Here is a 27,893-nt window from a genome sequence, read left to right on the forward strand (position 1 = left end):
CATGTCACTGCTGAGACACTATGCTTTTACAATGGTCCAGCCATAACATTTGATACACATATCAGACATATTTGATAAAGCATTGTTTGATGATGTACATTACTTTAATCTAGGAGGCAGATACGAAGTGAAGCACATTCCTGACCCTAGACTGGTTTGTGCTGCCTCATACAGACCAGTCTGAATTTCAGTGGCTTGGAACATAAGTGAGCTGCTGAAGGCTTTTTGGAAATGATTAAAGGTGCAAAATTACTTCTGTACAAAGAATAGACCAGAAATCCTTACTAGGGAGAAGAAATAGCAGGAGGAGGGTGTGTCACTTGTCTATAAAATTATGACCGGGAAAACTGAAGATGGGACATTTGTTCACTGACTTTCCCATACAAGCATGATGAGATAGCAGGCTCCAAAGAAACAAAAAGACATCATTACACAACACCTACTTAGGGCATATGATTTATTTCCAAAGATATTCTGGATGGTAAAAGTTTGCATGGATTCAGAATGTCTGTAGAGAAACCCATAGAAGGAGGACATCCCCTCTGACCCAGGAGGTTTGTGAAACGTGTGTCACCTTTTCCACGGGCAGCCTGCATTGCCTGCTGTTGGGAACACATTGCTGGGCCAGGCAGATGTCTGGCCCGAGTTTCTCATGGAGTACAAGTCATCTTCTTCTGCACACTGGGAAGCAGAGTGATACTCACTGGTGCATGTACAACCTGAATCATAATGCTGGGTCAGGAATCATGGGCCAAAATGATCCCTTTGCTGAAGCTGTATGCTCAAGGCAGTGGTGTGCAGCTACATCTGCTTGCAGCTGAAGCAACGGGGAGATGAGTTAAATATTGCATGACTCCCATCTCTTCTGTTTTTGTTTGTTTTTTTAGGAAACAAATCCACTGTACAGAGGCTCAACAACCACTTTTAAAAATGTAACTTACAAGAACCAAGAAAAGCAAAAAGGGGCAATGGCTGCAGATTCCTACTAGCACCTCTGACACTACAAACTTAGTTTTACTGGCAGGAAATCTAAAAACACTTGTTTCTTCTCAGCTGGTTATGTGATATTTGTTTGCACGTTGCAGTGGTATAATCATTCTGTTAGAGAAAATATATCTTGTGTTGGGAAAACTATAGATAACAAATTAGCAGCAAAAGTTAGTAGAAATATGGAAAAAAACCCTTTTAACATTAAAACCCCATCTTAAAAAAATAGCATAATGAATATTTTTAATTTTCTCCTTAATACTGAAAATTAAAAATTATCGTATGTAAGCCTATTTTTGTGAAATTAGCTATATACAATGGGCTATACACTACTTTGTTCACACACACATCCCATATATTTTTGTTTAGGAATGTATTTGTACCAGTCTATTTGGTGGGCTGGTTTACATTTTAAAAGATTTTTTTTTCATGAATGCTGCTTAAACTATTGAGGTTAGAGGTTCCTCCTACCACCTGTGTGACTGAACAGTTTTTCATCAGAAACAAGTAGCATTATTGCCTATCTTCTGTGTATCTAAGGTATACAGAAACATCTCCTTTCTAATTCTTATTTCTTGCCCTGTTTCCCTCTTCTCTTGTCCTTGGTGATGTCTGATGTTCTTTAAGAACCCAGACCCTGGGTTTGTCTCAGGGAAAACTAAATCAAGTCCTTATTCATTTGCAGAGTTGTTTACTGTTCCAGGCATAGACTGCTTTTTTTTTTTTTTTTCCCTTTAAATTCTAGTAGAGAGGATCCAGAGCAAAAGAGAAACATTTGTAAATTAGAGACCCCTATAGAGAAACTTTAAACCAGAAGATTACCAGAACCCCATTTCACCATTTACATCCTGTTCAGGGACTCAGAATAAACCTTGTATGCTGGACCATCACATGAACTGTTGCAGGAGCCCTTTACACGCAGGAAAAGTTCATGCACAAAGACTCAGTATAGCACACAAAGACAGTGCTCTTTTGTTGATATATCCAAAATTGTGAGGTTCTTTCAATGCCCATCAGTCAAACCATTTATTCATGTGTGAAATAATGTATTCAGCTCTTTTGGGCCATTTGTTGGGTTTGGCTTTTTTTTCAAACTAAGCAACAAATAGATCTATGGATTCCACCTCATATTCATTTCCATGATATTAACGACAATTTTTAAATCTCAGTTTTAGCTACTTACTAATGACTTGCCATAAATTCTTAAATTGTAATGCTGTTATCACGCATAGCACTAGCTAAAAAAAAAAAAAAAAACCACAACAAAATCAGCTAACATGCTGGCATAAACAATGACATTGCACTATTTTAAGCTAATAATAATGTACTTTACTTTTTAATATCACTTTTCCTCTGTATTTTTTAGTACTCTGGAACAGATGGTCAAAATGTACATATAAATGTACTTGCAAAAGACTTAGAAATCAAAGGTACATCAATACAGTCACAGACAAATAAGTACATTCCCCATGGTAAATCATATATTTGATCTAAAAAACTCGATGCCCATTTTGTAATAAATATTTACAAAGTCTGTGCAACTTCAGTCTCTATATCCTCTACAGTTTCTGGATGCGAGACTGATTTATTAGCTAGCTCTGACCCATGCCTGTTTTAGGGCCTGATCCAAAGCCTACTGGAGTCAATGGCTACAGATGAGGATCTAGTTTCAGTGAAACTATTATTTTTGGTTTACAAAGATTGTCTTGTTTACGCAAACTGGTTAATATTGTCTATTAGTGGATTAGAACCTATAGTATATATTTCTGTGCAAAGAAAAATAAACAGTATCAGATGCCTTTGGAGAGAAGGTGTTTCTATAACCACATATTAAATACAAAATTACTGCAGTGTGAAGGAAATGATGGCTGTCATTAAACAGGAACAGATTAATCACAGATTCACATCTGTACTCTTCAGTATTCCCACATATCTCATCGTGGAAACTGTGCACAGACACAGGCTTGTATCTGAGGCCCTTCCAGCCACTAGACTCCCATAGATGTCAGTGCAAGTTACATGTGAGACAAAATCCTGTTTACCTGGCACAGGGATAAATGCATGGGAGGCAAAGCTGGCCGCTGGATTCTGTCTCAGATTCCGCTTGAGTCAGGATTGCCTAAGGGACTAAGGAAATCTGGATTTAGCCCATGTAAATTATCTGTTACTCTTTTGTTTTCCATAAAGAAGACATCAAATGAGAAACTTTCTCTGAAAGAAATTAAAATATTTTTATTACTTTTAAAGGAATAAAAATCTATACTGTTTATTAAATACCTTTTAAGTTCTGTTTCTGATAAGGCTGATTCTGCTGCTCAATATAAGGGTTGAAAGCCCTTCTTCTGTAGGTGACCCATTTCAATATTGAAATACATTTCAATATTCAAATGTTATTAACAAAGTGGTGTTTGCATTTCATATCAAACACGTGGTGGTCTACATTCCCTGTTCCTATAGGAAATTTCATTTCACAAAGCTACTCGCTCTTTTCCCATCACTTGCATCTTCTGATCATCAGCAAAGATCCAATTTGGTGTGTAGACAATGGCTACAGTTCAATTACTCCTCCTAGCAATCTCTCCAAATTATCAAAGATGTGCAGAAATCAGGCAGTATGTTTTGAAATTTCCCTGCTGTGACTGACTGTACTATAATTGTTTTGTGCACCTTCAAAATCGTCAGGATGGAAATCATTCAAATAATTAAGAATTCATCAAAAGAGAGAAAATAGAAGAGCTTTGTGAGGAAAGTCTCTGTTATTGAAGGGTATCAAAGAGCTAGGCTCATTCATACAAGCCATCCTTTTAACAGCATTAATTTAGATCGTAAATTTTGACTAAACCCCCAGATTTCAAGAACTTTCAAGATCTTACTTGGCATTCACCCTAAAAACAACAGTGGTGTTCATCTTTTCTAATTAACTATATTATTTTTATCCTGTAGCATTTGTACCAAAGTTCATATTTTTCTTTTTTTTTTTTTTTTTCCTTTACCAAATTATGAGTGGGTTTCTGTGTGGTGAGTGGGATGAAAAAGTCTGCTGTTTTCATGAATATCGTTTTGACCTGAGGCTGGACCTTGAGAGTGGCCAAAACATTTTTTAATAGTAATACTTCTATTCACTGAAGAGTTAAACTGAATAAAAGAATAATCATTAGCAATTTTATGGTATTTGTGTATCTTTTACACCCTGTAGAATGGTAACTTCAGTATTGTATGTTAAATGGAAAATTTTTCATTTGATTTATAAAAGTTCCATGTTAACCTGTATTGTATATGTCCAGATTGCATTCAACTTTGTTTTGTAATATAACTAGTGGGTAATGAGTCCGGGATACAAGACTCGGATGCCAAGTGCAATACTCTCCATTTTTTGTCTGCCTTTATATGGAAGTTCAAGTTTGTTTTGCAGTGGGCATAGGGGAGTTATTGCCCCACAAAACTTATCACACACAATCTAAAAGTTAAAAAAATAGACAATTTTTATCTTAGTCTGTTTAAAAGACACAGGTAAATGCCTCAACTTGTTTCTGTAGAAAAGGTGTTTAACCTTGAATAAAGATTGTAAAACTGAATGCATTTTTTAATATACTTTTATTGTTCTTTCTTCATTTTCCATTTTGACAAGTGTCTTTATCATTGTTTTCACATAGTTTGATGAATCTTAGCAAATTTCTCATGCTTTGGCATAGTCTAGAGCTTATTTTATAACTCCTCTCCCTCCTTTTTTAAGACAGCACATGAGATTTAATGTCTGGATTTTCTTCTATTTGTGATCCTTTTGCTTTTCAAGGAAATGAGTTAACAGATGAACGCTGTAAGCAACCTATTTCTGGAACTCTGATTGATTACATATGGTGTTCTTTAATACAGTGATTCCTAAACTGCACAACTTGCTTAAACCTAAAGATCCATCCATTCTGTAAGTGTAACAGTAGTAATATCTTTTTGGAACTACGTGGCAAAGTGCATACTTTCTCTTTAATCTCTTTAATCCTTTTTTTTTCCTCTAATGAAAAGTCCTGTATTTTGATGTCTTCTGACTTCCTGCTCTGAGGAAGAGAACATTCCTTTGCACCCTTGACAGAACTGTATTTAAAGTCTATTGTATTCTTCAGACACACAATAAGATCATATTCTCTTGCACTTCACAGTGAACTGTGAAAACTGAAACTAATACAATTGTATAATGTATACTCATGGCATGTATTTTAGAATGTATTCTAGCCCAAAAGCCTATACTTTTTTGGTTTTGTTTATTTTTAGGAATTGTTCATGACTAGAAACTTTTCCTCTATGTTTTCACTGACTTATGTATCAGCTAATATTGACAGATAGCAATAAAAGCACAGAAATGACAGGTACTGTAGATAAATATAAAGGCTTTGGCTTTTCAAAGATGTTGGTAGGTGAGAACTTTGTTTCCTGAAGCTGGCTCAGTCTCTCTCTTCTACCAGTCATCACTCAAAAGCAGAGACAACCAAAACCTGATTTTCATTGCAACCTCTCCCTTCCTCACGCTATTTACGCTACAGTTTAGACTTACAATTAGAACATTTAAAACAGTTTCACGACATTCAGAGAGATGAAGTTCTCAAGGCATGATGTGTTTTTTGAAAAAGCCATTTTTCCACAGGGTAACTTTTCTCAACAGTGTTTTTTTTCATTACTGTTTCCACATTTAGAATAGGTAGGAGTGTAAATAAACTGAACGTCTTTATGTATGAAGAAACAGGAAATTTCTATTTAGTGTTCAGCAATTGGATGTTACCTGTGTTTGGAAAAGTGTGTACTACCAACTTCAGGCTTCAAAGTTAATAACTAGTTCAAAGGCAAATTGTACTTGATCTTCTCAGGTGATAGGTTAAAACTTGCTTTCTCTAAAACTCTCAACTGACTTAAAAATCAGACCTATAATTATAGTAGAATTACCATGTAACAAGCTCTCAGTTTGCTTCTATTTTAGGTTACAGTAGATTTGAAAAAGGACAGACTAAAAAAAAGAAAAAAGGAAAACAAAAAAACTCCCACCCCAAACCAAACAGGAAAAGCAAACCAAACAAAAACCAACAGAAAATCCCCAATAGTCTCAAAGGTGATAGAGAAATTAAGCCCAAAAATATATCAAACCAGGAAAAGAACAGTTCAGGCAAAGAGCCCTAGAAATCCTTAAAATCAATGAATCATTACAAAAACTTTTGACACACTTCCCCCCCCCACCCCCCAGTGTCTGCAGGAAGAGAAGTCCTCTGTGGTAATGTGTCATGAGCCACCACACAAGGTGACAATCAAATGAACCATGGTCAAGCAAGAGAATTTGCCTTTTCAAAGATACAGTGGTCTGTACCGCTCATATTCCTCCAAGAGTACTTGCAGCTACTGCTTCAAGCTGGCTGGGACAGCAGCTGCAAGAACCAGTTTAATATCTCCCTCCCATAGACTACAGGTTTTGGATTCCTCCTCTGATGCTCTCTGAATCTGGCAGATACAGAACTTTATCAAAGAGCGAGCCTTCTCACTGAACACCGTATTTACTGTGGGTGATTAGTCAGCATCCCAAAAGAGCTTGTGGAAAGACTGTCCCTTAGGGTTTGTCCACTAGTGGCACTCAGGAAATTCATTCCAAAATACATCTAGGAATTTATTGTGGGCTGGGTAATCCACATGAAACCTATGTAGTCAATGTTCAATTTGAATTAGACTGGTCTTAATCTAATTATTCTTTATTCCAAAGTAAGGACAAGAGTGTCTGAACATGTTTAATTCAGTTTATGTGATTTGCTGTACAGTCACCAATTTTGTTAATTTAGATTAAATTTTGAGTTCTTTCATGTTGAGATTCTAAGAAGATAAAGGAAGAGAAAGATGAATAGCTGGGAATTTTCCTGCCTTTCTCCATATCAAAGGCCAAGATACCTGGCCCGACTGGTTTAATAGTATTGGTGGCAAGACATTCCCACTGGTTAGAAAGTTGTTAGAGCTTTTCAGTGACTCACAGTCAGAGCATCTACTCTATTGTAATTAAAACATTTGAGTTTTTTGACTGGATATTTGCATCTGGTGATAAACTCAGCCTTGAGAAAGTAAACAGAATTTCTTTGCAGAGAAACGATGCTATTCTCACAAACATGTCTAGTTCCTTCACAGGAACAATCCACCAGCAAATGTTACTCTCCTTCTACCTGAAATGAGCAGTGACTAGAGATCATTTGGTTTTATCAATCTAACTTTATGTCTTGTACTTGTTAACAAATTTTCAATTTGGGCATGGAAAGATGCTAAGGAAAAATATTTTTGTTTTTTTTCTGTTATTTTACAAGCATAAAATTCAGAGAAGAGAACAGAAATTTTAACAGGTGGTTCTCTGGTGCCTACCCATACGTATGTGTGTGGATATAATATAAAATATAGTTATATAAGTAATGAAGACAGATACTACCACTATGTGAAGCCAGTGGGAGCTCTGGCTTCCAGACTTTCTTAAACCCTTAGATATGAGACTGGCTGTATATCTTCATATATATATATATATATATATATGATGTACCACAAAACAAAATATTGAAGATAACAAAAAAAAAGAATATCTATGCATTTTTATTGAATACAGAGTAAGGTATCTAACGCAAAAATTATTCCACCTGAGAAGAAAATGGTTAAAGAGGCAAAATTGCTTTGGATTTCTCTGTGTGCATATTCTCTAATGAGCACAGTAAATGTTTCTATTAGCTGTAGGATTTCTGAGTCTAAACGTGTATGCATGGCTGGAAAAAAAGCTCAGCTCTTCTGAGAAGGAGTCTACAAGGTGCAAAGGCACACCCTCTCCCAACCTGTGAAGTCATGTCAGCACTGGGTACACATTATGCCCTAGAATTTCTGCAAGCATATATCCTTGTTATGACTGTTACACCCAGTCAAGTTTTTTTCTGACTAGATTGATGGTACATTGATGGAGGTTGTCTATCCTTCCTAAGTCGTTGTTCTTAGTCTCTTAGTAAATGATAAAGCTTAAGACTACGCCCAACTCTCACTTCTGTCCACTCCAGTTTATACTGAAGCAAAGTCCAGCTCACGGATGCGTTCCTGTTTCAGACACCATTAAAGCAGCAGGACGCATAGAGAGGCAATAGAACCTGGCAAGAGGTGTTTTGGTGGTGGCCGCTGGAGACCAGCAACTGCAGGCTTGGACTCCTGTTGTGCTGCCTTGCAGCTCTGCTGCCAAACTGCCACTGCTGGCTGGTGGGGCAGCGTGGGCATGCAGATGTGGAGGAAACACACTGACTGAAGGACTTGTGCTTGAAAGCATCACTTTTCCTGGAGCTGATAAAAAGTTTCCTTGATGATCACTGTCAGAATCAATGTCCACTCCCATAACCTGATTATTCCCTATTACCCTGATTTATGAAGCTTCGATCTGACAAAATGAAGAGGTGTTGTGCTTAAGGAATTGGTTAGCACAGCGTAGAAGACACATCTGACCAAACAAATCCAGAATGGTTTTGCCTACAAACCTGTTTGCGTATGATTAAGAAACACAAAGAAAACTACCAGTCTCTCAGGTGCATTTATACCATGAAACAAAAGTTGTGGAAGTTTTATGGGATTTATATTTATTCTAAAATGTCTGCTAAGCAATTAAATGATGGCTTTGTTGGTTTGTTTAAAAAGTATAACATTTGTAGATCACAGTGTGTGTAATTTCTTGTATTAAGTACAATGAGTCATAGGTTTGTTTAGTAAACAAATCTACAGTCCAATATTAATAGCTTTTCTTGGGAACACACTAACTACTCTTTTGTAGCAAATCTTTGCAAACATTGTCTTATTCTACTATTGGTTTCACTATAATAGTACTAACAATTTAAGGCTCCCTTGATGGTAAACATGTATGTTTTAAGCATGCTGACTGTAGGGTAGCAAAGTACTTACATGTCTCAGTTATCTTATAGCTGTAGGTGGGCATATACAAAGGCTTAAAGTACTTACAAGTGCATAAATGCTTAAAATTTAAGCAACAAATTAGCTACTTTATCAGAGTTTAAAATTTAAGTTAAACACTGAGATCAGTTGTGTGACAAATTCTTGAAATGCTTTAACCAGTGGTTCAGCTGTATGTTATGGATCTGAGCTCTATAAACCTGAGCTAGTTAACAGGCATAGGGGAACTTTGGAAAATATCTTTAGGCATAGATTGTCTAGGCCAACAAATTCAGACATGAGGCAGCTAGGAGCAGTAGTAGTTAAAAGCTGTATGAAGACTGCAGACAAAAATAGAGTTCTACTGAATATTTGCTCTTTGCTTGTAATTTCCCTTTATACGGTGCCAGTGTGATTTAGTTTTGCTCTACCCATCCAAAGTCCTGACCTAACACTGTTTTTTCTTAGGAGTTCAGTAAATGGCAATCAAGGGAAAATCCAAGACTCCTTCCCTGCACAACATGGTAGTATCCTTCCCCTTAGGGTGTGCAAGAGAGGATGTTAGCACATTTAGGGTGCTGCAAAGAACTCTTTTCACCCTCTATTTTACCCATATACTGCTGGCCCCATGGCTGAGAGACATTTGTGCGTATAATTTGTAAGCATGTGTATTTTTGCTTTAGCTGCAGGTAGTTAAAATTATGTGAAACTCATAGTATTAATGTGTACATACTAGTGAAATTAAGGTTTGCTTAAAAGCTCTGAATATGGAAAAAATATAGGTAAGGTGGGCAGATTTTGTACGCAGTACTGTATTGAGTAAGCGTGCAAAGGGAACCTTCATAAGAAAAGGACAAGAATGGCAAAAAAATGACTGTGTTATATGGAAGGATGAGTGACATAGCAGGTATGGTTGTGCCAAGGATCTCAAAGGGAAAGGATAAGGCAAAGACAGGCTTTGAGAAGCTAACGGGGACAGGCCAGAGGCAGCTCTGGACCCATTAGCCAGTTTTGGTTTAATGCAAGTATTGCGGTATTGGATTTTTTCGCTTAATGTTACATCGGGTGGGATTACATGAATGTCTGTCTGCTATTGAATTTGATACTACTGCCAATCAACAGCCAGTCTGACATGCTAGATTTATAGTAACAGTAAAACTTCTACCCAATATTAAAGCATCTATATTATAACAAGCTATTCTAGATTTGTGTCAAGTGAACATTTACTGGGAGAGGATGGACAGAGAGCTGGGAAAGGTGAGGATTCACCAGGGAGTGGCTCAGTGGAACAGTATCAGCCACAAGGGTAGTTACTCTCTCCACTTCATGCCCATGCAGGAACAGTAGCTGTCTAGCAGAGTTTTAGAAGCATAAGGCTGTATTAATGCTATTGGTGTCACCCTTATAGGGGAGTTTTTCACTTTGGAAAAAGAAGTTTCTAGCCTAAAGCTATGAACAGTTAACAAAAAAAACTTAGAGTCACCTTTAGGAAAAAAAAAAAAAAACAACACATACTGCCTAGTGAACATTAAACTGTCAGTTTGCAGCTAGGGATTTCAGTTAACCCGAAAGTGGCCAGTATAAGCTGTCCCAAAGGGCCGTCTTACCTGATGTGGGCTGGTGGGGACCGAAACTGCAGAGCCTGGCAGGCGTAATGATTTCCAGGGAGCATGGGAGGACGGAGTAGTGTAACAGAAACACACAGGTAGAGCTGCCAAAAGGAAAAGGGTGTTGCTGGGCATGGCTGGGACCTGTCAGGGGAGGTAGGGAAGGTGGAAGCAGTGCCTGTAGCCAAGTGTAAATGGAGTGGCAGAGCTGATAAATGAGAGTAGTTCTGTGTTTGGGGTAAACAGGAAAACTTTTAATTGAAAGGGAAGATGAATACAAACTTGGATTGAACATCTGTGTAGAGTACCTAAATAGCAAAGGCAGATCTGCTCAGACAAGTGCATACATATATATATGGGTCCAAATATACACAAAAAGAAAGAGAACAGATCATCGATAGAGAAATGAAGACAAAAATATTTACAAAAAGTGGGTTCCAGACAGAAAGTGAAATAAAGGAGCCAAATCACTACAGCAAATGCCCTGAAGGAAGACAGGTAAAGCTTCAAACAAACAAACGAATTAATAAAATTGGAAAGTTATACAATTTAATGTGCAAGATAATATAAACTAAATCATCAAGTTTACTTCAGAAAATGTTGTCAGCCTTGTTGGTTTTACAAGACACTATGCCAGCAAAGATGTCTTATTACTGTAATTAACTAGGTATAGCTTAGTTATAAATACCTAGGCCAGTATAACTGCAGCTGCACTAGAAAGGATTTACCAGTTTATTAAGAGCAGAATAGATTCAAGACAGTAAAAAACTGTTTAGTCAAGAGGAAGATCCGAATAACAAAGAAAAAAAGGAACAAGGGAAACTACAAAGAATTACTAAATTGCCAAGTTGCTTTTAATAAAATATTTACAAAACCATTGTTGATGTGTTCATTATTAGGAATCTGTAATCAGAACGTGTGTACTTTGATCTTACTGACAGGAGCAGAAAAACCCACCTGAGGCAGGGCTCCTTCCCACAGCCCAGAGCAGCCTCATTTTTGCTCCCTGGCACCTTTATTTTTAAACAGCATGATCTCTTAGTGTGACCCAGAAACAGGTTCTGGAGCACAAGAGTCCCTTTCTGGAGCTCGGTACTCAAAGCAGTGGCCAAACACTGCTGAAGGCATGTAGATAGTTCTGAGTGGCCAGATTTTCATAAACGGCTCATTAACAAGCTTCTCTCTCAAAATCTGAAATTCCCTGAAAGCTGCAGTTTTCCTGAGGTACATTACAGTTCCTTAAGAGTTACAACCCTTCTGTTTTGCAAAGTCAGGTCACTTCTAGAACAGCTTGTTCAGCAATGTTTCCTGCTGTTTGTTCTCTGCCAGACATTTTTATCATCTGTTAAACTGGGAGAAAACCCTCCAGTTATCTGCTTCTTGCTAAGTGTTTGGCTTCACTTGCTTCTCAATTCCTTCTTTTACCAAACTACCAGTGAGAAACTCCCCCCATGCCCAGAGGTTTCTGTTTCCATCTTTGTATCATGACTGAGGTGGACATCGGGGAACAGAGGCTCAGTTCAGTTATGCTGAACATTTATTTTTATACATTTATGTACACATTTATATATATTTATATACTTGTCTGTTATATATATTTATATATAGTTATAAATTTGTCTGTTTCTGTTTCCATCCTTGTATCATGATTGAGGTGGACATGGGGGAACAGAGGCTCAATTCAGTTATGCTGAACATTTAGTTTTATACATTTATGTATGCATTTATATATATTTATATACTTGTCTGCTATGCATAAAGAACAATGCAGAAACATGCTTATGCAGATTAAAAAGAAACTGTCCTGCTGATTCCAGTAAAACTACTCTAACCCGGAGGTTCTGCTTTCGACTTTCCCTCCTCCATTCATAGCTTCCGTAAGACTGAAATTCAACCCAAGTGGGGCTGCTCCGACAAATATTCAACTGAAGACAGGGATGAACAAAATGAGAGAAGGCAATTATTTTTCCTCACGCCAAGATGTAAAATGACTTCGAGCTGAGAAGCTGACCTAGCTAAAAAACCAAGTCTCTGAGTGGGGTCTGTAAAAGCGGGGATGCTCAGGCGCAGAGCAGCGACCCCGTGAACACGGGCCGTGCTATCACCGGTCTCCCACCTCTGGTGTCTCTGTGTTTCGTGGTTCTTTTTAGGACAAAAGTACCTGCAGTGCAGGCGTGAGAAAGTGTTTTCAGATGGAAAACAAGGTTAATACGGAGCCTTCCGTCCGCTTGAATCCACAGCGCTGACTCGGGCAGACGGCCCGAGCTGCAGGAGCGGCGTTTCCAGCCCTGCCGAGCGGCCTCCGGCGGCGTCCTCGCTCCCGGGGAGGCGGGCGGGGGCGGGCGGCTCCAGCGTGACTTCCGCGGCCTCCCCCGCGCCCCTCCCGCCTCCCGCCGCCGCACGGAGAGAGCCCGGGGGCCTCCCCCACCCCCCGGGCCGGGCCGCCCCTCCTCCCCTCTCCTCCCTCCCTCCCCGCCGCGGGGCGCCGCCGGGGTGGGATCGCTCCTCTGCCCTCCCCGGGGCCGGGCTCGGCTGGCCGGTCCCGCGGAGCGGAGCGGAGCGGGTGGGCGCAGTGCCGCGGCGATGCTGGGCGTGCGGCTGCGGCTGCTGGCGTGCTGCCTGCTGCTCGGCGGCCGCGGCCCGGCGCGGGGCGCCGCCGCCCTCAGCCGGGACGAGGTGCCCTCCCTTCGGAGTGAGTGACGCCTCCGGGGGGCGGCCCGGGGAGGCAGGGAGGGAAGGCGGGGGGGCGGCGGCGCGGGGCGCGCACCCCGGGGGACCCCGCGGCGGGTCGGGGGGGGCCGTCGGTGTCCCCGCTCCGCGCCGGGCTGAGCTGTTCTCGCCCCCCCGCCCCGGGCGCTGCCCAGCCCCGTCCCTCCATGCGGGGCTTGCAGCGGGGGGGGCCCCGCGGGCCTCCCGCTTCGGGGTCTGCCCAGCGGCTCTGAGCGCTGTGGGCGGCCGGTTCGTGTCATGGCGGGGGCGAGTCTCCGGCTGGGGTCAGGCCGGCCCCGGGCTGGAGGGTTTGGGCAGGGTGAGGGTCTCGCCCCGCAGCGGGGTGAGGGGCTTCGGAGGTGCGAGGGGCCGAGGGCAGGCACCGACCCCCTGCGAGCCTGCCCTGCTGCCTGCGCCTGGCGCCCTTTGCGTTCTCACCGCTTATTATTCCGCTGTCCATTGCTTTCGTTGCATCTGGAGGAAAAATAGATTATTTTTCTCTCATTTACAATAAATCCCAGTTATTTTTCTCTACTACTACATAAGCGATTCTCGCTGCTTTTTTGGGGGAAGGAAGTGGGAGGTGAGGAGGAAGGAAAGGAAGATAACTTGTTCTCCTAGTTTTGTTACAGCTGTTTATTCACTGTAGCTGTGTTAAACCTAAGTAAACAGGAGCTTGGAGATACTGGCGAGCTGTTGGCTCTTCATCTGTGGCTTCATGTCAGCTCGAGGCTTCGCTTCTGGGAGTTTGTTTCTTGTCACCTTGTCCTTACATGGAGGGGCCTGGATGTAGGAGAAGTGGGATGTTTCCAATGGCCTCCCTCCACCCTCTCAGTTCCTAAAGCATAGGCTATCTCCTTTTATCTTTGGGTTCTCTGGGGCTTGCAAGTTCATAGAGCCCCTTGCAGCTCTTCATCTGCAGGATTTTGGGCACAGAATCCTCCCTGACCCAGGAGCTTTGTGACAAAACCTCTCTGTGAGAGCACCTGTACAATCAATGGACAGTGTAGCTTTGCACGCTGAGAGGAGTCTGTGAGGCGTTTCCAAGGCTTGGTATTGCTCCAGTTGTCTCCCTGCCCCACTTGAGGAGAGGGCTGAGCTGGGGCCATGGAGCTGGCACTGGACTTGCCATCTCTCATGTCTTACTTCTGCCTTGAGGTGGCACTCACCTGGCAGTCCTCAGGCCAGCACAGCCCTCTTGCCAATTGCATTTTCAGTCAGGGAGTGGAAACCACATTCAGGAGGGGGCTGCGTGGCTCAAGAATTATGGTCTGGCCACTCTAGGCATAAGTTGCTGCAGAAGGAAAAGGGGAAGCATGGTATTATTCACATAGATCATCCAGCTGGGTTATTTGTGTAGACTGTGTAAGACCCTTATCTTTTCTCAGCAGTCATTGCAACTCTTAAGAGCCTTACAGATAAAGCCATTCAAAGGTTGAAAATCCTTCATCTTTGGGTTGTGGTGTTGCTCCCCCCACCCCCAGGAAGCTGCTGCATGGGAGCTGCTGTGTGCTGTGAAGGTGGAGGTAGATTAGGACTTTGCATAAGAAGTTTATTTAAGTGTGAATCCCAGTATTATGGTGAATTAACCTCATTAATCAGTGTTTACTGGTGCTAACATCCCAGCTTCCACTTATCTAGCAAATTAGCAGTGTATTTTCTTGGTCAACCAAGATAAGACTGCTGTGGGAAAGACATACCCTAGCATGAGAGGCAGAAGCCCTTTCTGGCCATGTAGATAGAGACGCCTGTGTTGCCTGTGTCGGCTTGGGCTGGATAAGAAAGATGAAGCCGGCACAAACTGCACAACTTCACAGAAAACTCAAAAGGAAAGGGCCAAGCTGGGTGTCTGTCACAGAGTGTTGTCTGATGGCTTTTCAGTGAGCTCAGACACCTCACAGCTGTAGAGATACCATGGATTAAAGGAACCTTGCTCTGCCCCAGACGGTTAAGGACTTAATGTAGGACAGCTGCCAGGTGCATGGGAGATGCAGTTACATATAACAGGCTGATTCTCACCTGCTGCCAGTCAGAAAGGTTTGCCCTTGCTCCTGGCTGTCTCAAGCTACTACACTGTCCCACTGCTGCTTGAAAAATCTTTCTTTTCTAGAGCTACACCTAAACCATATGTACTAAACCCATCTGGATGAACCTTTGCATCTCATACTTTAGATGTGGGCTATGTCAGTTTGAGAGCGTTTTTTTTATTTTACTTACTGCTTCAGTATGTTAGGTGTAGTGAATTACAGCAGCTAGAAAGTACACGTGGCAGAAATCATCACTGCAAAATTTCAAGGCAAAATAGAAGTGCTGCTCAGGTTTTCAATGCATAATCTCCCAAGGCTTAAAATAAATATCTTGCCTATAATGTGAGAGGAACTCCATGGGTTAATTACCATTGAATTTCAGAGTGAGTGAAATAGCTGAGCTGTTATAGGTTTATATTTTGCTGATTTCCAGTTCCTCAGCTGCCCTAATATTTTTCAGTCTATATGCTCAGCTAAACATTTGCTCCCAAGACATTAAACAGCTGAGTTTTTTTCACATACTTACAATGTGATGTCACATAGTTCAGTGAATTTCTACATGATTCCAAGAAATCTAGGATGTCAGCTAACCCCACAACATCTGCTGTGATCTAGAGTAGTCATGTATGGTTGAACAATACGTGTCCAATAGGGAAGGCATACTTTAACTCTTGGCCACCAGCTCTCATGGTATAGATAAATACTACCCTTTATGTATACTATTTACAATGCAAAATATTTACTTTCTGCCTCTGTAGTTGCAGAGAGTGAAGAATGAATATGGCAGAGATTATGGCAATGTCAGCCTTGAACTTTTTAACTTTAATTTTAACAGCACCCTCCAATCCCCTCCCCGAGAATTATTTTACAATATACAGTATGACTTCTTGTAACATTTAAACCTGTACTGGGTATTTCTTGGTGACCAGTGGTTTTTTCCTTTGAACATGACTGACGTTTTTAGGCACACCTTTTTTGTGGATATGCAACTTGAGAAATACTACCTAGCCTTATTTTTGTGAACTTGCAAGTGGTCCACATGTTAAAAACTCAGCTGGCAGTAAATTTAGTGCAGTACTCTTATTTTTTGTAGTGCCAGTTATTCTGATGGGTATTTTCAGTTTTCTTCCTAAATAGCTCCAACTAAAATGTTTGTCTTCTGATACTGTTTGATCAATTGCAGTATTCTACAGACTGAAACTTTTTTTTTTCCCCCCTTACAGATAAAAGGATATTTATTATCCAAAGTGAAGACTCCAACTTGTGCATTAAAGTGGATACAGTTGGCCTTGTTCTGGAAGACTGTGGTCGACTCTCAAAAGACATGTTATGGAAGTGGGTATCCAATCGCCGTCTTTTCAACATAGGCAGAAGTACCTGTCTAGGACTGAACATCAGTAGACCAGAACAGCCATTAAGCATGCTTGAATGTGATTCAACTCAATACTCATTATGGTGGAATTGTGATGGAAAAGCATTAGTTGGTGTATCAGAGTACAAGTTAGCAGTTGAAAACAGCAAACGTATTGTGGCCAAAAAAAAATCTACTTCTCAGTGGAAACAGTATATGTCCTATGATGAAGATCTTTGTGAACACCCATTTCAAGGTAAAAATAAAATTTTGACATAGAAATGTAGATGGGAAAAGTTTTCAAAAGTTGTTTTGAAGAAAGGTCAAGTGCTTATGTTCCCTCCCAGCCTCTATTGTGATTTGGGACTCAAAGTTGGGATTTTTTATATGCAATGGTGGAGGTGAGCATACCATACAATGGATTTTTTTCCTTATTTGTTATATGGACCCAAAAAAGCACCAGTATCCTTGCAAACCAGGAAATGCTCATTTCAAATCCTCTATAAAATAAAAAGGGAAACTAAGGATTTGCTGTTGCCTGTCCTGCAGCTTTCATTATCAGGTAAACCCAAAGAGACATAACGAAGGACTTGGAATTCTCGTCACTGAAAATCAGTCTGTGATCTCAGTGTGCGTGAACCGAATGTTTGCAACGTTCAGCACTGGGACTCTGAATGTGCCAAACTTTGGAGCAGAGATCAGGCTTTTGAATAATCCTTCTGTACAGCTAGTGGAGGCATAGGAATATACGTCAAGATCCAGGTCTGCAGACCTGAACAGTTTTCCAGGTATAAGGACTAAGATAAACCCATTGACTACAAGCGTCAACAGACAGACTGTACCTTGGCCCCTTCCTCGGCATTTCTGTAGAAGGAAAGACCTAATGTTTGCACAGCATGTCTCAGACTGGAGCTGTTGATTCTCCCCATTTAAACTGGGTGTTTGGGTTGCAGATCTGGTCTCAGTGGCTTCCTGTGTAGGTGTAGCTGGGCTTGGTCTTTGCTGTCACCAAAGTCCTCCCTTTGGGATCTGTGATAACTGGGAAAGCACTATAGCATCCAACCTCTTCTTTAAAAACTAGTGGAGTTTATACTTAAGACCAGGCAGAAAATATTTAAACCCACAAAAAGTCTTGCACATTTGCTATGTACATATAGTGAGATGAAAGTAGACCTGGTTTAGTCCTAGTACTGCAACACATGGGAGAAGAGGATCAGCTTTAGGCAGGCACTTCTAGTCTAGTTTCAGGACCAAAGTAAGTAATTGCATTGGCAAAATCTTTCACCTCCAATTTCTATTTTCCTCCTTCTGCCTTAGCTTATGTACGTGCAAATGCAAGCCAGCCTGTTAGTCCACTAGGTTGGGGTGGGCTTCTCTACCTTCAAAGAAAGAAAGTATATAACTGTGGTGAGAGGTCTGTAACTGTCGAATTTGGTTCCTTGCCAGGACTGAGATAGTGCCTTGCACCTCCGTAGGTAGCAGCATGGTAGCAGGCAGAGAGAGAAGCAATCCTGATTTTTTTTTTTTTAACCCATGTTCTTTGTATCATCTGTTCATATCAGAAGGCTTTAAAGAGGATTTACAATGTGTAAACTGCTTTTTTATTTGTGCACAGCCAGCCATTAACTCTAGAAACCTCTAGGAACCTGGCAGTATGTACTGATTCTGTAGTTGAAGGACTTTGATCTTTAGGCTATCAACATGGGATCTTTGACAAACAATTTCATTCTAAGTGTGATTGTGGTTCTTTGACCTTTTGTAGAAGCTCTGAGGTTAAGGAGACACTCGCTGAGGTAAAGCTTTTACAGCTTTCAGTTGCACTGGATTCTCTCAATATTTTGGTACTCAAAGTACAATAGGAAAATATTTTAAATATTTTATAAAGCATTAATTGATTCTAATAACAGATGTACATAACATCAGTTCTTTAGCTAGATTATTATTCCCCATGGTATGAAAACTTATTTTTAAAAGCACATCTAATATTCCTTTGTCTCTCACATTTGCTTCCCCATTGAATGACAAAGAGAATGGAAAAAACAGTACAAATCCACTTTATAAGAAGTTTGAGGAGCAGGGGAAATAATGCTAAATTGTTCATCTGTCATAGACTCACAAAAATATGTAGACTTTGCATCTGAACATGTATTTATTGTGCTAACTATTGTTTTATGTAGTTGTTCTGAAATATAAGTGCAGATTTCATATGTTAATTGTTCAGGGGTTTGTTTTTGTTTGGTTGGGTTTTTTTTCCCCAATTGTAGTAAGTTGTGAGAATGTGCCTTGTTTCATGGTGACAAATTTCATAAAGTATTGTTTCCAAATTCTGTTCACTGCAGTTATGCTGCTCATACTTGTAATGTTGTGTTATCAAGTATAAATTAAAATTAGAAAATAACTTTAGACATTTTATTTTTATCATTGCCACTAAAACCAGGAATGATGAAATATGTGGGTGAAGAAATTTCTGTGGTCTGCATTCTTTTAACCTCTGTGTTTTATTTATCCCAGAAACATACACCTTGCTGGGAAATTCTTTCGGTTTCCCATGCATTTTTCCATTTAAATATAACAACAAGTGGTATTATGAGTGTACCAGAGATGGAAAAGAATTTGACTGGTGTGCCACAACAACTCACTATGAACAAGATGAAAAATGGGGGTTTTGCCCAAATGCTGGTAAGATATTCCTTGTCTTCTCTCTCTCCTCACCCCCTAAGAGTATCTTTACTCTTAATTAGTAATTCTAGGGTGCACTCTGTTTTGGGTTACTTCCCTTCTGTTAGAGGGGAAAGTCTCTTTAAAAAACACAAAAGAAGACTTTAGCAAATTTTATCATAATTTATCATGTTTGGCCTTTGGAGACACAAGTCCTCATCCCAAAAGCCAAACTACAGGGGGTGAGCAAAAGGATGTTACTCTGTGCAACCCATTGACCTTACCCTGCAGCTAAACCTCTCTGTCCTCTGTGCCAGTGATATATAGGGAGCCTCTCTGAAGCATGTAAAGTAAGGGTTGTTCTTGGAAAGTCACGTTCTGCTTTTGACTGAATTACATCTTGCACATTCTTTTTCTTCTGTGCACTTGGACACATCTTGGCCTTAAAACACTTAGAAGCAATAGCTTTAAAAATACTTGCTATCGGAAAGATTTTGGATGTATAATCTTCCTGAATATTTCAGCTTCTTGCATAAATAAGCAAAATAGTATCTTCTATCAGCAGAAGTGGTTTGGAAAACCCTTCCTGCTCAAGCTACATTTCAGATCTCTGTTCCAAAGCATCTTAAAAACAGCTGTAAATGTGTCTTTGTAATGGGGATTTCTGGGCAACCATTATAATAGATAGTATTTTCAGCCTTGCTTATACTTTGTAATTATAGTGCGTTTATTCTCTTGAGTACAAGATAGAAGGAGATCCAGTGACTGCTCCTTCACAAGTTGGGCGAGGTGTTCATAGTCTGAATATTTCAACATTCAGCTTTGGGAACAAATGGTCAGCTGGTATAAATTAAAACTTAGCTCTCATGGCTTCATGATACCTGTGAAAATCACCACCAGCTGCAGATCAGCTCCTGAGTATTTTATGAACTGTATGAAATATGGAGCAACATTTTTTTCCATTAGTGCCATATTTCCATATGTTCTTTAACAAAGGATCATGAAAGGAGTTCATAATCGTTCCTCCACTGGGATGCTACTGTCATTAATTGAATTGTTCAAGGTGTTTTATTTCTGATTAGTTTATAATCTTGGGCTGTTGGTGATGAGTCTGTTTTTGAGCAGAGAGTGGCTGTGACATTTTTTGGAAGAAGAATCCCAACACACAGCTTTGCTACCAGTTCAACCTTGCATCTGTGCTGACCTGGCGTGAGGCACGGGCTGCCTGTCAGCTGCAAGGAGGAGACCTGCTGAGTGTCACCGACCCTGAAGAGCAGAACTACATAAGTAACTTAAGCAGTGAGTAGACATTTCTCTGGGGACCTTGTAGGAAACCTATAGTTAGATTTCCTCTTTACCTGTGAAAAAGGGGTAAGCTTTGGAGCTTAATACTCTGTATGATGTCTCTCCCATTGCTGCTTGTGAGGCTTCGTCACGTAACACACCTCAGTAGAGCTGTTTGAAAAAACAAAGGTGAAGGTAAGTTACCACCTTGATAACCTGAGTGCAGAAGTGGTGGTATGTGTTATGTGAGAGTGTAATTGTCTTAATTTTCCCTCCCCACAGAGACTTCCATTCATTCTTGCAGCTGTGGTTATGGAGTGTGTTTGTTTTCTTTGGAGAATTATATAAATATTTACCTTCTTTGCAATGTACCTTGGCCTCCCTTTCTCCTGTTAAGTTTTCTTTGCAAGCTGGACTTCACCAAATGTGAATAACATTTCTGCAGGCTTGAAGTAAATGTCCTGTATGGGAAAAATGCCATCTCTGTTTTCATAAATGGATGGTGTTCCTTCTGCGACAAGCCTTTTGCTTTCCCCTGTGCAGCAAGAATCTCAGACAAATTTTGTTTTGCTGCCCCCATGCAGCAAGCATCTCAGACAAATCTCAGACAAGAGCCTTCCCACAGCATGGCTCTTGTGGGTATTTTAGCATGTGTGGAGAGGACTGAGTGGAGGAATGGGTGGTAGAGCTGTGATGTGAAAAGCTGCCTCGGGTTTCTTGCCTGTTGCTTCCCATTATTGCTGATTTTCAATTGCAGGATGTAAGCTAACAGGAAGTTATTAAAATTATTTCACTAGTTTTTTGATATGCCTGCAGGCTGTGAAGGGACTGAAAGTTGTTTGGCTTACAGAAAGCTGAAGCAGGCTAGTGTTTATGTAGCTGTTTGTTCTAGATTTAACTTTGAGGTCAGCAACAACTTCTGCAGGAAGGGTTTGCAGGATGAGTAGCTTTTGAAGGGTGCAGACTTTTGAGTTTATTCCTTTTCGTCTTTGTGTTGGTTAACAAAGTAATAGACTTTTTCTAAGGACAGCAAAAGCAGTCTGAACTTTCAGGAGACTGAGTTGAAGTTTTGTTTTATTCCTATTGTAACAAGCCAGGACAGCAGAGCTATACCTGTAGATATTTTAAAACATGGGGAAAGCATGAAGTGTTACTTTGTTTATTTTTTCTGTTTCAGGGCAGTTAAACGCCACAGACATGATGCTGTGGATGGGCCTGAATCGCCTGGAGGAGGATGCTGGCTGGCAGTGGTCAGATGGAGCACCGCTAGTGTTTGTGAACTGGAGAGCAAGTACTTGATGTTCCTTTTGGCTATGTTGTAGCAGTGTAATTATATGCTCTCTGTAGCTGCAGCTTGATACAAGACTGCTGTTCCTACAGCTACCTTTGAAAAGTGAATCAAGTGAACAAGTGTACCTCTTTTTTTTTTTTTTTTTCAGAAATATTTACTCATATTCATGAACTAAAAGCCCCTTCTAGGGTTGTAGCATCAACTGAGTTGGATCTTTTCAAAGCATTAATGATCTAGCCCTTTCATCATTTACTTTCAAAGGTGTTTTTTTAAGATTTCAGTTGCATATATAAAAGCTATGCTCTAGCTGGTTTCATGAAGGAAAGGAATTTCAGTTTGTTCACATTAACATGCTGTAATTAACATTAGCACATTAACATGAGCTTTGTGACTTGGTTTGCTACATTTTGAAGTCTGTCCACCAGCAGATATAACACAGGCACTAGAGCTTAATTCAGCCTCTCATCTGATAGCCACAGCCAAGGAGAGATTGCCACACATGTATAAATCGTGGTCAATATTCAGCTGTCTATACTATTAGTGTAATATTACTAGAAGTTTAAGTTTACACATTCATTCAATAAGATGGAGAGAGCCTTTCAACACCATTTTACAAGTAAGAACTGTTTTTTTGTAATTTTGTGCTTCTCAAAAATGTGTTTGCAGGTGTCTCTGATGACCATTTTAGAGAAAATCATTGTGCAGTGATTAATTCAAAATTGAAGTATGGCTGGCAAAGTTATTTATGTGAATCTGGATTACCTTTTATATGCAAAAAATATTTAAATAAGACAGAGCATGAAACATTGGGTAAGTCTGTCTATGTCACTGTATCCTGTTTGTGGGTGTGGAAGGAGAACAAGAGGAAGCCACCTGACTATAAAGTCAGCAGAACAGAGTTAGCTGGACTAAATGTATGGGTTTGCTCATTTAATTTGACTACAGTTTACTTTAACTGATGTAATAACACTTTCTTCTGTTTAAATGCAGCCCTGGAAAACATGTTGAGAGTCTTAAAACTAACAAATAATTTTAATATACATAGCATTTAATTGTTTCCTTACATGATCAGAGGCTTACAGAATGCTCACTCTCTTTATATTACAATAGAGCCACACTTCTGAGTTTAAAAATAGGCTTTCAGCTTCAAATAGAATTAACAAATGGCCCACAGAGAAGAAAGTTGTATAAATGCAGCTCAAAATTTGCAGTTATTTTTATGGCATGTTGTACTTCTGATGTACAAAAAAAGCATTGTACATATATTTTTTTAAAGTATAAATAAAGTATAATGAGTATAAAGTATGATGAGTATAGGATATATAGTACACAGAATACCTCAGACTCCTGTTCTGGGGAAAGTTAAACACAGAATTGAGTTTATTAGAACATTAGTTTTTGTTTTGATAAGAACAGCTTACATAGATTCAACTTCTTCCTGATAACTGAAAAGAAAGTTTCCCTACTTGTTTCAGATAATGAAAAAGGACTTACCCAAACCTTTTGTAGGTAATGCATCTGAAAATGCTTTAGCTGGCTTTGAATCAGGTTCAGAGGTAATAAGGGAGATACAACATATTTTAAACTGAATAACAGATCCATTAATGTGTTTGCACTGGTCCAGCAGCCCAAATGGTTGAATCATAAAATAAAGTGGGAGAAATTTCAGGTTGCTTGGTAGGTGATGTTCCATAGAGCATGTGTTTTGGCCTCCTTAAGTCATCTTGGATGACTCTGTTTTCAGCATTTGAAGATAAAAAAATAGGTCTGAATGTGTTATGAACATAGCATAACCTTGGCAATTCTATCTAATATACACAAACTTTGTGTGCTTAATTTAAAGATACATGGAAGTATTATGCCACTCGTTGTAACGCTGGCTGGTACCCACACAATCGCAACTGCTACAGACTTCATAAAGAGGAGAAGAGCTGGAACGATGCTTTTATCTCATGCCAAAGTGATAATAGTGGGCTCATTAGTATATCCTCCATGGCAGATGCAGAGCTGCTCCTTAACTTGCTTGAAAGTGGTGAGTTTTGGGAGTTAATTTAAAGTATACAGTGTTTCTTGAAGTGTTTTGTGTTGCTCTTTGTGCAGCCCTTCAACACTGTTAGCCACTTAAGCACCATATTGCATAGCACACCCAAACGATGTCTACGAAAAAGAAAGCATGTTGCACACCCCTTGTAGGAGACTTAAAAATGTATAGCATCACCTTCTCTAATAATCATACTTAAAATAAAGAAATGAATCAACAAAGCATAGGAAGTGAGGCCACAGTAAACATGCTGGCTTTTGTTCTTTCCTGTTCTTGGCTGGCTCCTTGCAAACTGTTGCAAAATATTCAGCGATCATCCTTGTGCAAGCTTAGAAGCAACAATTCAGAGTATCTTGCTTTCAAGCTGGCCTTGTCCACACTGCAGAGTTGCTGCTGCTAGTATGTTGGCAGAGTCCTCTTTGATGGCAGCAGGGTGTATCAAGAGTTCTGCTCGTCCACATTGTCCTAAGAGGTAGCATAATTAGACAAGGAACTTAATGAACAAAAGCTTTTTAGTGCAGCAATGCCAAGACTTTTGTTGTCATAACAGCAGCAAAGAAAAGTGAATATTTTGTGCCTCCAACTGACATCAGTGTGCTGGCAGAGCTGCTCAGTTTGGCTGTAAGTTTGAGCTTCCCAGAGCTGGGGCACAGTGACATGTTTTATCTACTCTCTCATCAGCTGTTGCAGGATGGTGTGTTACACTGGATTTACTGGACATCGTCCCCCATTATCATCCCTCCTGCCACCCATCCTCTTTGCTGTCCTGTCTGTCTTTCTCTTAACCACTGTATCATCTTCCTCACCTCTATTAACACCCTCCATAGATACCAAATACCATTATTTCCAGAGATGCTGTAATGGATAGATGAAATTGTTCTCAGCTTGTATTCAGCTTCAAAGCCTGCTGCTTCTACTTCAGACCTGCTTCAGGCTTCCCTTCAGAAGGGCTTATATGCCTGAAAGCCTGTTTACTTTTCTGGCTGTAGTAGCTGGTCAAGTAAGACATTACATCAAACTGCAAGCCTTGTCTTTCCTGTGTTTGCCAGCCACTGTGGCTACAACTGTGCTGTCACTGGAACTCAGAAACATCACTTGGAGAAACCTAAAGCTGAGTGTGCCATGGAAAGTCATGAGAAGAAACCTTCCCTTCCATGTCAGGCTTTCTGCCCCAAGCACTTCAAAAAAGTTCATATGCTCTTGATTTGTATTTTTCAGGATTTCAAAGCATGTTATCACATAGCTGATCTATTTTTTTAAACAATTTAGTCTTCAAGGGCAGTAGAACATTATCTTATCAGTAAGCTTTCCTAAAGTTTATACAGCTTTTTTTTTTTTTCTTCCTGAAAAACACATTTTTAATGGTGGTGTTGATGTTACAGGAACAACAGGTATTATTTCTTCACTGTTAAAATCTGAACTCACTTATTCTTTTACAGAAAATGTAACTGAAACATGGATTGGGTTATACAGTAATAACACCCCCATTAGCTTTGAGTGGTCAGATAGCACCCCAGTAAAATTCTCTGACTGGCACAGCCAGGAACCTAACACCTTTCAAAGAACAGGACAACTCTGTGTTTCAGCACAAGGACCTGTAAGTTTCCTTTTCTTTTTGAAAGAATTAGACAGACACTTTTTATTCTAGCTCATAATAATTTATTTTCTCATTGTGTGTACTTTTTTAAACCATGACCTGTAGTATGAATTCAGTTTTTGATTTGTAATATATGCATGTTGTGATAAATGCAATGTAGCCTTTAGGAACCAATACATTTTGCAGTGATGCATAAAAAATTTATCATAGATTTGGAGCTTATATACACTAAAAATGTTACATACGTAAAGCTTGCCAAATGGAAGAGAACAAATGTGAGAAGGTATTCTGATAAAGACAAAGTACTTTAAAATCCAAATAGTGTATATCATAATTTATGATGCATCAGTTCTGGTCTTAAAAGCTTCAAATTCATGTTTTGAAAAACTGTCAGCTGTGCCTATTTTATCTTGCTGTCAATATTTATAAATTTGAATCTTTCAAAACCAGATAGTAGTCTAGATCTACATAAAATTATAGAAGTTGACAGCAGTAAGATTGACCCCACATCAGTCAGGTGGTGTAAAACTGGGAGTAATGTTCAAATAACACTATGTCCTGTCTTACTGGTATTCATGGCACTGACAATTTTTTTGTAATTTGGTCATAAATTTACTTTACTTTCACAGTTAACAGTACTTAAATTCACTAATACATGACTTATGTAAGTAGCACTATAATCCATTTTTTTTTGGTAAAGTGTGTTTTTGTCTAAGTGAGAAAACTGTATCAAAAAGAGTTTCTGTTGTCTCTCTCCACTAGTGGATCCAGGTTGCAATCTTTAACTCATGGGAAAGCCAAGACTATTACAGTGATCTGGAAAAGTGGGTTCCCGTTGGACTCATAAAATAGGACTTTGGTAAAATTGTGGTTTTTAGATACGCAAAACCGTATTTTACTCAGTTTGCAGGTGTAAATAAACAAATGAAAATGTAAAATACAAAGGAAATAGAGATTCAAGATAAAATCTTTAGTATTTTTAGATGTCTGAAAATTATAGCATACAAACTTTGTAATATCTTTGAGAAAGGACTGTTCAAATATAAAGATTAATCTTACTATAAGGAAGAAAGTTCCTATCTATTCCGAAAAGTAGGTGCTCTGGCGTGGCCATAGTTTTAGTTAATTAAGATACATTACATCCCAAAGAGTAATTCAAAAAGAAATAGGTATGATTGATTTGAAAAGTCCTGCTGACAGTGTTGATAGAAATAAATGGTCCATCCAAGGATAAGTAAATGGAGTGAGAACAATTACTTGTTTTTACTAAAAAGTTAAAATAGGAGGAGGGAGTGTATTCTAATGTGTGTATAGATATGCATGAGAATATGAGTATGTACAGGATATACTTCTTTTTATCCCTTAGGAGGGACATTGGAAGGTTAAAAAATGTGAAGACAGATCTTTCTACATTTGCAAAAAAGCAGGGGAATTTAACAATGTCTCTCCTGATCTGGAATCAAGTTGTCCTGAGGTAAGGGGTTTTGTGGTTTTTGCTTGTTTTAGAGCCTTACTAATAAAACAGAATTATATAGGAAACCTCTAAATGTAGCTATGAAACATATGGATGTAAATAGGTAATGCTTTTCATATTAAAGACATGCATGTGTTGCTAGGAAAAATCTCACTGTTTGCCTTAAAAGTATGTAAACTGAATTTTAATGTAAGATTAAAATTCATCCCAAGATGCCTTTCATTGCCTGTTGCGTTGTCAGCGGTTGTGACCCAAGTTCCTATTTCTTTCTAGATCAAAAGTGAAAACCCTTTTGTCCACCATCTGTGCAAACAATGGCTGTTATATGATGCCTCATCCCACACATGGTTTTCATACATTGAAATGGAATGTCGGGGTGAAAAACAATCAGTTTCATTGAGACGGAGAGTGAACTCTTCCACTCGTACATTAGCATTCCTTTTGCTTTCAAACACAAATGGGAAGGAGCACAGCTATCTAAATAGGACATTGCAATAGGTTTTCAGGCTTTTAGGCTCTGCATTCTGGTAGTAAAAGGTAATGTGTTAAAGTGTGATTTTATTTGCCATCGGTTCCTTTTCGTGGTGTGAAAATAGCAAACTTGTAGACTGTGTTTTATTCAAAATTCTGGAGGAGTTTTGTGAACCTCTTTTTCTATCAACAAAAATCTGTCTTCTCTAATTTGCTTTACTCTTTAACTCATTGTCTTCCTTTTTTAATTTCCTGTCATTTTTCTTGAGAAGTCAAGAAGCACAACCAGTTCTGTTGAACTGTAAGAAAGTTGGACTGTTTGAAGTCACATGCAGTCTTTCCCCAGACATGTAGTGGTCAGATCCAGTGTTCTGGTCATACCATTATGGAGGCAGAAGTTACTGCTTGGTTCCATCTTAACATTTCCAAAAATTTGGAGTAACTGCATTCATTTCATTTAGACCAATGTATTTCATCAC

General features: G+C 39.6%; 2 protein-coding genes across 9 annotated transcripts in view; both read left to right on the forward strand.

Moving 5' to 3' along the window:
* Positions 1-5,347, forward strand: part of ITGB6 (integrin subunit beta 6) — a 53,986-nt gene extending 48,639 nt beyond the window's left edge. For 5 of the 6 annotated variants that reach the window (XM_074873367.1, XM_074873372.1, XM_074873368.1 and 2 more), the window contains one exon: positions 888-4,562. In XM_074873367.1, coding sequence (XP_074729468.1) covers positions 888-989 — 102 coding nt within the window. In that variant the 3' untranslated portion in view covers positions 990-4,562. Of the gene's footprint in view, positions 1-887; positions 4,563-4,720 lie in introns of those variants that run through there. The other variant, XM_074873370.1, reaches the window with a different exon arrangement.
* A 7,710-nt stretch (positions 5,348-13,057) lies between these two features.
* The window catches only part of PLA2R1 (phospholipase A2 receptor 1), a 41,425-nt gene continuing 26,589 nt past the window's right edge, over positions 13,058-27,893 (forward strand). The window contains exons 1-9 of one of the 3 annotated variants that reach the window (XM_074873377.1): positions 13,058-13,203; positions 16,471-16,854; positions 19,110-19,277; positions 20,382-20,555; positions 21,718-21,831; positions 22,498-22,641; positions 23,675-23,863; positions 25,312-25,469; positions 26,836-26,943. In XM_074873377.1, the coding sequence (XP_074729478.1) occupies positions 13,095-13,203; positions 16,471-16,854; positions 19,110-19,277; positions 20,382-20,555; positions 21,718-21,831; positions 22,498-22,641; positions 23,675-23,863; positions 25,312-25,469; positions 26,836-26,943 (1,548 nt within the window). In that variant the 5' untranslated portion in view covers positions 13,058-13,094. The remainder of the gene's footprint in view (positions 13,204-16,470; positions 16,855-19,109; positions 19,278-20,381; positions 20,556-21,717; positions 21,832-22,497; positions 22,642-23,674; positions 23,864-25,311; positions 25,470-26,835; positions 26,944-27,893) is intronic. The other 2 variants (XM_074873375.1, XM_074873376.1) reach the window with 2 other exon arrangements.

Source organism: Strix uralensis, chromosome 6, assembly GCF_047716275.1.
Source record: "Strix uralensis isolate ZFMK-TIS-50842 chromosome 6, bStrUra1, whole genome shotgun sequence".
Taxonomy (NCBI): Eukaryota; Metazoa; Chordata; class Aves; order Strigiformes; family Strigidae; genus Strix; species Strix uralensis.